The following is a 12632-nucleotide window of genomic DNA, read 5'->3' as shown; positions in this document are numbered from 1 at the left end:
TCACCCGTTGTATCTCTATCCGACTGATAACCCTGGCACGATCATTGTTGCTGATAGATTTAATGGGATGGGTTATGGAAGTTGGAGACGAGGGATGTTGATTGGCTTATCTTGTAAGAATAAACTGGGAATAATAAACGGGACAATTACTAAACCTAGTGCAACTTCGCCACTGTTTGAGGCGTGGTGTCGATGTAATAATATGGTGATTGCGTGGATTCTGAATAGCTTAGAAGTTGAAATTAGAGAAAGCGTTATGTACACTGAATCAGCTGCTAAGTTGTGGAACGACATAAAGAAACGTTATGGTCAACCTAATGGATCCAAGGTCTATCAAATTTGTAAGGCTTTGTCTTTCATTTCTCAAGGAAATTCAAATGTTGCTTCTTAATTCTCTATGATAAAGAAACTGTGGGATGAATTAGCTTACTCGATACATATCCTGATTGTGTGTGTGGCTGCAAGGAAGCTTTTCAAAAATTGGAAGAGGATCAGAAACTTCATCAGTTTTTAATGGGACTTAATGACACTTATAGCCCGATTCAGAGAAATATTTTGGCGATGAAGCCCCTACCAGACATTGACACTATCTATTCCATGTTGCTTAATGATGAAAGTCAATGTGAGACTCAGCTTTCAGCTCCTTTATTCTTTGCTGAATCTACCTCATTCCCTGCTAGTGTGCAAAGGCCATATGCAGGACCATCTCCTGCTGGAATGCAAAAGACTTATTCTCAGAAGGTTAACTTTGATACTAAGAAGACTAATATGGTGTGTAGATATTGCAAAAATTCGGGTCATACTATTGAAAAATGCTACAAGTTGATTGGATATCCTAATAATCCTCAACCTATTAGATTCAGAAAAACTGCGGCTTATGCACATGTTTCAGAGTCTCAGAACATGGGCCAAGCAGAGAACTTTGTTGCTGACAATCGAGTTGAATAGTCTGAGTCCAAGAGTCATGGTTTCACAAAGGAACAATACGAACATTTGCTAAATCTGTTTCAACAGACCAAGGTGCCTACACAGGATAACACTACTGCTGGATCTGCTAATTTTGCAGTTTTGTTTCACTGTCTTGATGTTAGAAATTGTTGTGTCTTTGCTTGTAATTTGTCTAAATTAGATGGTGATCATTGGATAATAGACTCTGGTGCAACTAATCATATGACACCTCAGAAATCTCTATTAATCAATCTTAAACCTTTAACCATTCCTTACTTGGTAATTCTCCCTAATGGTTACAGAGTCAAAGTGACATGTTCAAGCTCTCTTCCTTTGTTTAATGGTCTAGTTTTACAAAATGTTTTACTTGTGCCCTCCTTCAAATACAATTTGATTTCCTTGCATCAACTTTTATTGCAACTCTGTTGTAATGCTCTTTTCTCTCCCTATGATTGTGTTTTACAGGGCCCTTCTCTGAAGAGGCCACTGGTTCTTGGTAAAATCTCTAATGGATTGTACATATTCCAGAGTGACTCTCCTTCATCATCCTACATTCCTGCTCTTTCAACTGGTGATGCTAGTTCTAATGTTTCTGTTAATTCTGGTTGTGTTCCATTTGTTTTTTCTTCCATACACACTGTAAATGCCATTGAAGCAAATAAAACTGTTACCAGTTGTGTGCATTATGCTTCTCCTGCTTATGATTTTGATATGTTCGGCACCTTAGACTTGGTCACATGCCTTTTCATAAAATGAAATCTCTTTCCTACATTAAAGACAAACCATTTAAAAAACAGTCATTTATTTGTGATGTTTGTCTCATGGCTAGGCAGTAAAGACTTTCTTTCCCTGACAGCTCCATTAAATCTACCACCCATTTTCAACTTGTACATGTAGATTTGTGGGGACCTTACCATACTCAAACTTACAATGGATTTAGATATTTTTTAACCATAGTAGATGATTTTTCCAGGGCTACTTGGACTCATTTGCTTTCCACCAAATCCAATGCTTTTGCTATATTGAAGTCATTCATATTCTTGGTGCATAACCAATTCAATTCTTCTATCAAAACACTTCGATCTGATAATGCATTTGAACTAGGTTCAAGTGCTGCAGTTGTTTCTTTCTTTTCATCTCAGGGTATTATACACCAAACTTCCTGTCCACATACTCCCCAACAAAATGGGGTAGTGGAGAGGAAGCATAAACACTTGCTAGAAACTGCTAGGTCTTTGTTATTTCAATCTAATCTACCCCTTAAATACTGGGGATAATGTATTCTTACTGCCACTTACCTCATTAATCGTTTTCCCTCTCCCTTGTTACAACACAAAACACCTTACGAACTACTATTTGGATCACCTCCTGCATATGCTCACCTCAAAGTTTTTGGGTGTTTGTGTTTTGTTGCTGTACCTAAACCTTATAGGGACAAATTTAAATCAAGGACTATTTCTTGTGTGTTTCTTGGCTATAGCATGACAAATAAGGCATATAAATTGTTAAACCTAACAAGGCATAATGTTTACTTTTAATGGATGTTATATTTCATGAGTCTATTTTTCCATATTCTTCTTCTGTTCCTTACTTTTTCCCTCCTGATGTTTCCCCTCCTCCTGCTACTACTGATGCATTTTCCTCCACTCCTACTCCTCCTTTTCCCACCTTTGATTCTTCCCCAACTGCCTCTGTACTTGCTCCTTCATCTTTACACTCTCCAGAGTTTACTACTTCTCTTGTACCTTTACGAAGATCTTCCAGGCCCTCAAATCTTCCCACTTATCTTAAAGATTATGTTTGCACTAATGCTTCTGTCTCCAAGGATCCTATGACTACTTCTGACAATTGTTTGCTTGAGCCACATTTTTATCATCAAGTTGTGGTTCACCCTGCTTGGCAGGATGCCATGTTGAAAGAATTTCAAACTTTAGAAGCAAATAACACCTGGACCATCATGCCTTTGCCTCCGGGTAAAAAGGTGATCTCCTCTAAATGGGTATATAAAATTAAACAAAGGGCTGATGGTAGCATAGAGAGGCATAAAGCTAGACTTGTTATAAGGGGAGACACTCAACAAGAGGGAATAGACTTTAATGAAACTTTTTCTCCAGTTGTCAAACTTACAACCATTAAGTGTCTGTTAAGTGTTGTTGTTAAGAGGAATTGGGCAATTTTTCAGTTAGACGTTAATAATGCATTTTTGCATGGTGACTTGGATGAGGAGGTTTACATGAAAGTACCTCTTGGACTGGAAGTGATTGCTTCTGATCCTTCTGTAAATCTAGTTTGCAAGCTTAATAAATCCCTCTATGGCCTTCGCCAAGCTTCAAGACAGCAGTATGCAAAGCTATCCACTGCTCTTCAGTCCAAAGGATATGTTTCCAGTAAGAATGACTATTCTCTTTTCACTAAATTGTCTGGCTCTTCTCTTACCATTGTGGCTATATATGTAGATGATATTTTGTTAACTAGAGATGATTTGAGTGAAATTACTACTCTAAAGCAATTTTTGGATGCTCAATTTCGGATTAAAGATTTGGGAGAGGCACATTTTTTTTTGGGGTTGCAGATTGTTAAACACCCTCAGGGACTGCTTGTTACTCAATAGAAATTTCTCTTGGACCTTCTTTCTGAATTTAATTGTCTTCATGTGAGTCCTGTGGTCTCTCCTTTGGATACTCATGTTAAATTGTTTGCTGATTTTGGAGATCACCTTCCTGATCCGTCTTTGTATCGAAAGTTGATTGGGAAGTTGAATTTTCTTCAACACACTAGGCCTGATATCTCCTATAGTGTATAACACCTCAGTCAGTTTATATCACAACCCCGGATTCCCCATTTTGAAGCTGGTTTACATGTGTTAAGATATTTGGTAGGCACTTCTGATTTGGGTTTGTTGTTCAATAATTCTTCCTCCTTTGATTTGCTTGGGTTTTGTGATTCCGATTTGGGAAGTTGCTCTACATCTCGAAAGTCTGTGAGTGGTTTTTTATTACAATTAGGAGGTTGCCCTATCTCTTATAAATCTAAAAAGCAGGCTACCATAGCTCTTTCTTCTGCTGAAGCCGAATATAGAGCTTTAAGACAACTAGTGGCAGAAATTGTTTGGGTTGTTCGCCTAGTTAGTGAGTTTGGGGTTGCTTCTTTATGTCCTATTCCAGTGTTCTGTGACAATCACTCTGCTATTCACATTGCCCGCAATCCTGTCTTCCATGAACGTATAAAACATATCGAGATAGATTGTCATTTTGTGCGTGAAAAGCTTCAATCTGGGCTCATTACTTTGCATGCTATTCCTACTAGTTTGCAGTTGGCTGATATTTTTACTAAGGCTTTACCAGGTGCTCACCATTGTACGTTCCTTTCCAAGCTTGGACTGGTGGCCCATTCTAGCTTGCGGGGGGGTGTTGGAGCCCAGCCTTTACCTGAGGCCCAGCATGCTCCAGCCCAAGATACTAAGGTAGGCCCATCTTGAAGACCTGGAATACACTTTAACATGTAATAGTATTTATCTTTGTATGTTTAACCATCTTTGTAACATGTAGCCTTTATTTTCAGTTAGTATATAGATAGATAGTTTAGGCTAATAGATGAACAGAGAACTCAATTCATATGGAACCAACTCTGTTCAATAAAAGGTTCTCTTTTTTCTCTCTCTCTCTCTCTCTCTTCGAAGTTAGGGTTCTTTGTCAATTTTGATCTCAGATTGCTTCGATTCCTTGATTGTAACAATTTGGCCTTTTCTTTAACATCATATGGAAAAGACATCTTAAATAGTCATGGTAAAATGATAAAATCAATAAGTAAAAAATAATGATCATGTCATATTATTAATTTGTTTGGAATAAATACGGGGTGTAAGTAAGTCTTACTTCTATAAATATAAGTTTTTTTTATTTTTTGAAACTTATGGGGTAAACAAATGTTACATGGATACATTATACACTATACTTGGTCAAAGAAGGGAATATTTGCTTCTCATTTCTGTCCACTAGTCAAAATGAAAAAATAATTAGGAAAAAATTGGAATTAGTAAAAAGACGTAAAGAAGCTGAGCATTGTATTGGGAAAAATTACATTTATATAAAGATGACGTGTCGAGACACATGGACTGGTCAAATAGGCAAAGAATTACAATTCATCAAGAGTCACGAGCAGTAATAGAAACGATCAAGGACAAAGGAAGAGGCACGGGTGGCCATACCTGTTTAAGTCATTTATATCCAAGAATCAAAAGGAATGGATCTGACCATAGTAAAGAGCGCAGATACAGAATTTGACAGGCATTAAATACTGGATACGTTAAAGAATTTGTATTGATTATAATGATTATGTAACGTAGCACTCAATGTCTTTAATTATTCATAATAGCCTCATTATGATTTGGGGAAAACGCATATCTTCAAGATACCTATAAAAGGGAGGTATCTGATCAATTGTAAGGACAAGAGATATTATCGTAATATACTTTGATTTACTTATTTTTTCTCCTGATTACACTCTAATTACCTCAAAATACTTTCCTTTGCATATTCTTTTGATTATCATTAACTCGTGTTCTTCTAAATTCTAGCTTTGACTGAAATTCTATTTTTTGGTTAAACAAATTGGTTCTGTTGCCGGGAATCTGATAATCTATTTTCTTTTCACTTAACCTTCCTTTTTGCATCAATTATGTCGAATAACAATGACAACACCCCAGGAAACTAAGAGAACCAACAAAATCAGGGAGGTCCACAGAATATTAACATTCAAGTTCCTACTCCGCAAGACTCTCCGCGGCAATCTCGTGAGGGTACTCCTGATGGGTCTCAAATAAACGAGTTTGCTCAATTTGAAAATGCTGAAGTTGTTGATGAAACTTTGCAGAAATTAATTGCTGCTCAGGTCAACAAAGCTGTTGAGGCACTCGTTAACCAGTTACCTATTGCAACACCCACACCTACTCCAAATAATAACACTATGGAAAACCCTTGTTCTGGGCTTGTTAATTCAGGTAGCGGTGGAACTCCCAGTAAATCACAGGAGAGAGAACCAGGTAATGTAATTAATTCTGATTTACAAAATTTAGTACTAACCTTGCAGAAACAGCTCAAGGAGCAAAGTGAGCGCATAAAGCAGATGCCCGGTGTGCCGCCCATAATCAAAAGGGTAGATATGGATAGATATTCGCAAAAACCCTGGAAGTCAAGTGTTGCTCCACTCCCAATACCAAAAAAGTTCAAAATGCCTGATATTTCAAAGTATGATGGAACAACAGACCCACGAGATCACGTGACTGCGTTCACAATGGGTGTAAAAGGCAACAATTTGACTAAGCAGGAGATTGAATCAGTTTTAGTCAAAAAAAAATTGGTGAAACACTCACCAAAGGAGCGTTAACATGGTATTCTCTTTTACCCGATAATTCTATAAATTCTTTTGCTGAGCTTGCAGATTCTTTCATTAAAGCACACTCGGGAGCTCAAAAGGTAGAGAAAAGAATGGAGGATATTTTTAAAATCAAGCAAGGGGACTCTGAACTGCTTAGAGAATTCATGGACAGATTTCAACTTGAAAGAATAACATTGCCACGCGTACCTGACAACTGGGCAGCGATAGCTTTCACAAGTAATTTGAATGAAAAGAGTTCGGAAGCTATGAGGAGACTTAAGGAAAGCCTTCGAGAATTCCCAACTACAACGTGGAATGATGTTTATAATAGGTATAGCACGAAGTTGAGGATTGAGGAAGATATTGTTCCGCAATTCCAAAAAGAAGAAAAAATAAGTTCGAGACGGGCGGAGACCGAAAAAAGGTCCGATAAAAACAGGTATGAGCCTTATATGGGACCTTTGGGAAAAGACTCACGGTCAAAGCAGGATAATCAAAGGTACAATCATAGATCAAGAAACAGAGAATTAGGTTCTTCATCAAAATTCAGGGACGAGTGAAGCAACAAAGAGTCACGAGATGATGATAGAAATTTAAAAGAAAGATTCGGTGGTTATAACTTCAATGTCAGCACCTCTGAGCTCGTGGCTGTTTTGAGAAGCATGAGAGATAAGGTTCGGTGGCCAAAGGAAATGAGATCGAATCCAAACAGGTGCAACCCTGACCATTGGTGCGAGTTTCATAATGACCACGGGCATAAAACAGCAGATTGCAGATTCTTACAAAGTGAAGTTGATCATTTATTAAAACAAGGATATCTTACTGAGTTGTTCAGTGATAAAGGCAAGCAGGCTTACATGAAGAACAGGCAGGAGCCTCCAAAACCACCTTCTCCCAAAAGAACTGTTAACGTTATAAGTGGGGGTGAAGACGTCAATGGTATATCATATACTACAGCTAACAAAATTTCCAGAGTAACAATTACCCAAGGAAAATGGGTGCGGCATGTTTTAGAGGAAGACAGTATTACATTCACTGATGCAGATGCAGATGGCGTATTAACCCCTCATAACGATGCACTGGTAATATCTTTAATTGTACATGATACTAATGTGAAACGAGTTTTGGTTGATCCAGGTAGTTCCGTCAACATTATTTTTCTAAGAGTATTACGTGAGATGCAAGCTGAAGATAGAGTAATACCAAAGGCGCATACTCTATCTGGATTTGATAATTCCAGTGTTGTCACGAAAGGAGAGGTAATACTTACCACATTTGCTGAAGGGGTCATCAAAGATACAAAGTTCCAGGTAGTAGACATGGAGATGGATTACAACATGATTCTTGGGAGACCCTGGATCCACGAAATAGATGTTGTTCCTTTGACCTTGCATCAAGTTATTAAATTTCCATCACCATGGGGAATCTGTCAAATTCGTGGAGATCAACATATATCCAGGGCTATCAACTCCGTTGCAAATACAAGCATGAGAAGTGAAGGTAAATAGCAATCACAAAAGGCAATTGAGGACTTCACAACACAAACCTCAACTGAACAAGACAGGTGTAGACTCAAGGCCTGATACCATTCAAGAACCAGAAGAGAATGAAAATATCAAAACAACGATAGAGAAATTAGAGCCTGTCGTGTTATTTGTTCAATGTCCTGATAAAAAAGTCTATGTAGGAGCCAATCTTGACCAAGGAATAAAAGGTAAGTTAATTGAATTTTTAAAAACTAACATGGACTGCTTTTCTTGGCCCCACTCTGACATGACAGGAATACCACCAGAGGTGATAACTCATAAACTAAATGAAGATCCATCATACCCCCCTGTGAAGCAAAAGAAAAGAAAGCAAGGAGCTTTCAAGAATCAGGTGATTCAAGAAGAAGTCCAAAAATTGCTAGAAATTAGTTTCATTCGAGAGGTAAAGTATCCTAACTGGTTAGCGAACACTGTTGTGGTTCCAAAGAAGAACGGTAAGTGGTGGGTTTGTGTATATTACATAGATCTTAACAAAGCCTGCCCTAAAGATTCTTTTCCACTACCACATATAGATTAATTGATTGATGCAACTGCAGGTCACGAGCTGTTAAGTTTTTTAGATGCATATTCAGATTATAATCAGATTAAAATGGATCCTGAAGATGAAGAAAAAACTTCATTCATAACAGACAGGGGGACTTACTGTTATAAAGTTATGCCCTTTGGTCTAAAGAATGCAGGTGCAACGTATCAGAGGTTAGTTACCAAAATGTTTCAAGAGCATTTAGGAAAGACCATGGAGGTATATATAGATGATATGCTTGTTAAAACTCAGTACTCAAAAGATCACATATCACACTTATCTAACACATTTTCGATTTTGCGCAAATTTAATATGAAACTAAATCCCGAAAAATGTGCATTTGGTGTTGCTTCAGGTAAGTTTTTGGGTTTTCTTGTTTCTAACCGTGGTATTGAAGTGAATCCTACACAGATTAAAGCCATTGAGGAAATTCCTGACATACTTTCAAATAAGAAAGAAGTTCAAAGATTAACAGGAAGAATTGCAACCTTGGGAAGATTCATTTCTAGATCATCAGAGAAGTGTTTTAAATTATTCTCAGCCCTTAAGAAGTAGGATCATTTTGAATGGAATTAGGAATGTCAACACGCACTTAGGAATTTGAAAACGTACTTATCAAATCCACCTTTGCTGGCAAAACCAAAGGCTGGGGAAAAACTACTCATTTACCTTGCTGTTTCAGAAGTGGAGGTAAGCGTTGTTTTGGTTCGAGAAGAACAAGGTAAACAACCCCTATCTATTATGTAAGTAAATCTTTGTTAGATTCGGAGACGAGGTATCCTCAGTTAGAAAAACTTGCACTTGCGTTAATCATGGCATCTAGAAAGCTAAGACCTTACTTTCAGTATCGTCCTATCGTTGTAGTAACCGCCTTGCCTTTACGTAACATATTACATAAGCATGAGTTATCAGGTAGGCTAGCTAAGTGGGCAATAGAGTTAAGTGAATACGAAATTGCATACCAACCTAGAACTGCTATAAAATCGCAAGTATTAGCTGATTTTGTGGCTGATTTTAGCTAGGGAATGCAGTTAGAGGCAGAAAAAGAATTGTAGGTGTTCAATGGAGCTAATCCAGGAACTTGGACTTTATTCACTGATGGCTCGTCTGACATAAAAGGAGCGGATTTAGGGGTCGTATTGGTACCACCTACAGGTGAAACTATTCAGCAAGCTATCAAATGTCATTCCATAACTAACAATGAGGCAGAATATGAGGCTATGATTGCAGGTTTAGAACTGGCACGAGAACTTGACATAAATCAGAATATAATCAAGAGTGATTCACAACTCGTAGTTAATCAGATGCTGGGGACTTATACATCCAGGGAAGCAAGGATGCAGCAGTACTTGGAAAAGGTACGGGAATTGATAAAACAATTTCAAAATTGGAAAGTTAGGCAAATACCCAGGGACGAAAATCTTAAAGTAGACGCCCTAGCTAATCTCGCATCTGCAGCCGACGTGGCAAATGATGCAAATGCCTCAGTGATACATTTATTTCATTCAGTTCTTGATCCTGATGTGAATGAGGTAAATTTTAATAACTTAACCTGGGATTAGAGGAACGAAATTATTGCTTTTTTGCAGTATGGAACCGCCCCTGATAATAAGAAAAAGGCTTATGCGCTTCGAAGAAAGGTTGCTTGGTACTGCTTAAAACAAGGCAATCTATATCGTAAAATGTTCAGTGGACCCTTAACAAGATGCCTTGGACCTTCGCAAACAGAGTATGTAATGAGAGAAATACACGAGGGACATTGCGGGAATCATGCAGGTGGAAGATCACTGGTAAGAACCTTAATTAGGGCAGGTTATTACTGGCCTAAAATGGAAGAAGAGGTGGAAAGTTTCGTGGCCAAATATGATAAATGCCAAAGGTACGATAACAATATGCATAGACCTGCGGAATTATTACATCCGGTCATTGCGCCATGGCCATTTATGAAATGGGGAATGGATATCGTGGGTCCATTACCACAAGCAAAAGGACAGGTAAAGTTTTTGCTTGTTCTCACTGATTATTTTACTAAATGGGTGGAGGCAGATACATTCAAACAGGTACGAGAAAAGGAAGTCAGAAATTTTATTTGGCGGAATATCATATGTCGATTCGGCGTACCAAAGGAGATCGTATGTGATAATGGCCCTCAATTTATAGGAGCTCAGATCACGGAATTCCTTCAAAGTTGGCAAATTAAAAGGATAACATCTATGCCTTATCATCCAATGGGTAATGGGCAAGCATAATAAACAAATAAAGTCATTATCAACAATTTGAAGAAATGATTAAAAGAGTCAAAAGGGAATTGGCCAGAAGTGCTACCTAGTGTTTTATGGGCATATCGTACAACGGCGAAAACTAGTATGGGAGAAACACCGTTTTCATTGGTTTATGGAACTGAAGCTTTAATTCCAGTCGAGATAGGAGAACCGAGTACCCGATTCACGCAGGCGACACAAGAATCTAATGACAAGGAGATGCGGGTCAATATAGATTTACTCGAAGCAAGGAGAGAAGCTGCACTAATAAGAATGGCAACACAAAAGTAGGTCATAGAACGATACTACAATAGAAAAGCACACCTCAGGTTCTTCAAAATTGGGGATTTCGTACTTAAAAAGATTTTGCAATCTACAAAAGCAGCTAACGCAGGAAAATTAAGTCCAACATGGGAAGGACCCTACAGAGTTCGTGATGTTGCAGGAAAAGGTGCATATGAACTGGAAACAATGGATGGCAGGGTACTACCTTCACATTGGAATGTTGTTCATTTGAAGAGATACTATTTCTAAGGGAAACCCATGGTCAGGTATAACCATTCTATATTTCATTTTTGAATTGTTAAAATTTTACTAACGATTTTAGGGATAGGCAAAAAGCTATCTCGTACTAAATGATGAGTCACGACCTGTAAGGCACACAGAGTAACCTAAAATTCCAGGCCTAGGATTACAACTATTCTGATAGAAATAAATACGGGGTATGCAGTCTTCATCTATAATCGCCCCTCCGAGTCCCGTATGTTTTTCCTTTTCAGGAAAAGGACCAAATAAGAGGAACTATCAAGTGCTCGAGGCTTCATACTTCAACACTCAAACACTTGGGGGACTACATAATATACATAGATATGTGTATAAAGAAGGCAAAGAAGATTGAGGGAAAATCAAGCCTAAAAGAGTCAAGTGCAGAGTAAAAGTTACGAGATGGAGCCATTATAGTCAGGGTATTAGGGTAAAGGCCATATACTAAAACGGGTTATAAGGAAAAACCTCGTACCTATTACTCCTCTTCGGGTTATAAGGAAAAATCCTGTACCTATTACTCCTCTTCTGTAAAAATCTGTTACAAGAAAAACAGTTACGAGAAAGTTATAGATGTACTTCAAATACATGTAAAGTATTATAAGTTCCAATAACAACTTGTCAAATTTATTTCAAAGAAACATGTGTGTTCCTATTTCTTTTATCGTATGTTAACACCATTATGAAGTTGAGACGTCTACTTTATTAAGTGTCGAAATATAAAAGGCCCTCTTTTATAAAACTCATGTTCAAATTAATTAGTCATGAGGATAACAGAAGCATTTTCGAAGAATAAAAATACAAATTATCCTGTAAGTCCTTAAAATTAAGGCAAGAATAAAGAAAACGGAAGTTTATAATAATAACACGAAGAACTTCTTAATATGTAAAAATCTAAGACTAAGGACAAACTTAGTCATAAAACTACGAGATTGTTTATATAGATTGCCCCATAAAAGACTTGGGGACTTACGACTTCAAAATCATCCCTCAAATAAAGTTAAGGGTCTGATTATAGTTTTCCAAAACAAAAGCAAAATCACTAGAATGTTTAAAACCGGCCAGTGAGAAGTTTGAGGAACCGAAGCAGGAGCATCAACAGCAGTAGGTTCAATTTGGGCAGCTACATCAACAGATGTGGTTTCAATTTGGCTTGTAGCAACAGATTCGATTGGGCTTGAAAGAATTGGGATACCCATATCAGCTTCAACATTCACGGGAGCTTCAGCCATGGGAGAAGGGAAGTCCTGAGTTTGTTGAGCCTTTTCAATGGTTTCGTTAATCTTAGCTAACTCCAACTCCATGTTGAAGTTTTCTTGACCAGCTTCAAGTAGGGTATCACGACGAGAATTCAAAAATGCCCAACTTGTCTCGACAACATATTTTTCTTTAAGGATCTCGTAATCCTTTTCCCAAGCAGCGATTTTATTCTTT

At 37.8% G+C, this 12632-nt stretch overlaps 1 protein-coding gene across 1 annotated transcript; it reads left to right on the top strand.

Annotated features, from left to right (window-relative positions):
- The first annotated feature begins 6434 nt into the window (after window positions 1-6434).
- On the top strand, window positions 6435-11189 carry LOC138882812 (uncharacterized). The gene is made up of 7 exons (XM_070163445.1): window positions 6435-6655; window positions 7160-7824; window positions 7889-8038; window positions 8105-8202; window positions 8971-9084; window positions 9450-9926; window positions 11019-11189. The coding sequence occupies exons 1-7, from the start codon at window positions 6435-6437 to the stop codon at window positions 11187-11189; spliced, it is 1896 nt and encodes a 631-aa protein (XP_070019546.1).
- Window positions 11190-12632: the final 1443 nt, after the last annotated feature.

This window comes from Nicotiana sylvestris, chromosome 12 (assembly GCF_000393655.2).
Source record: "Nicotiana sylvestris chromosome 12, ASM39365v2, whole genome shotgun sequence".
NCBI lineage: Eukaryota > Viridiplantae > Streptophyta > Magnoliopsida > Solanales > Solanaceae > Nicotiana > Nicotiana sylvestris.
This window is presented reverse-complemented; position numbering and strand designations above follow the sequence as displayed.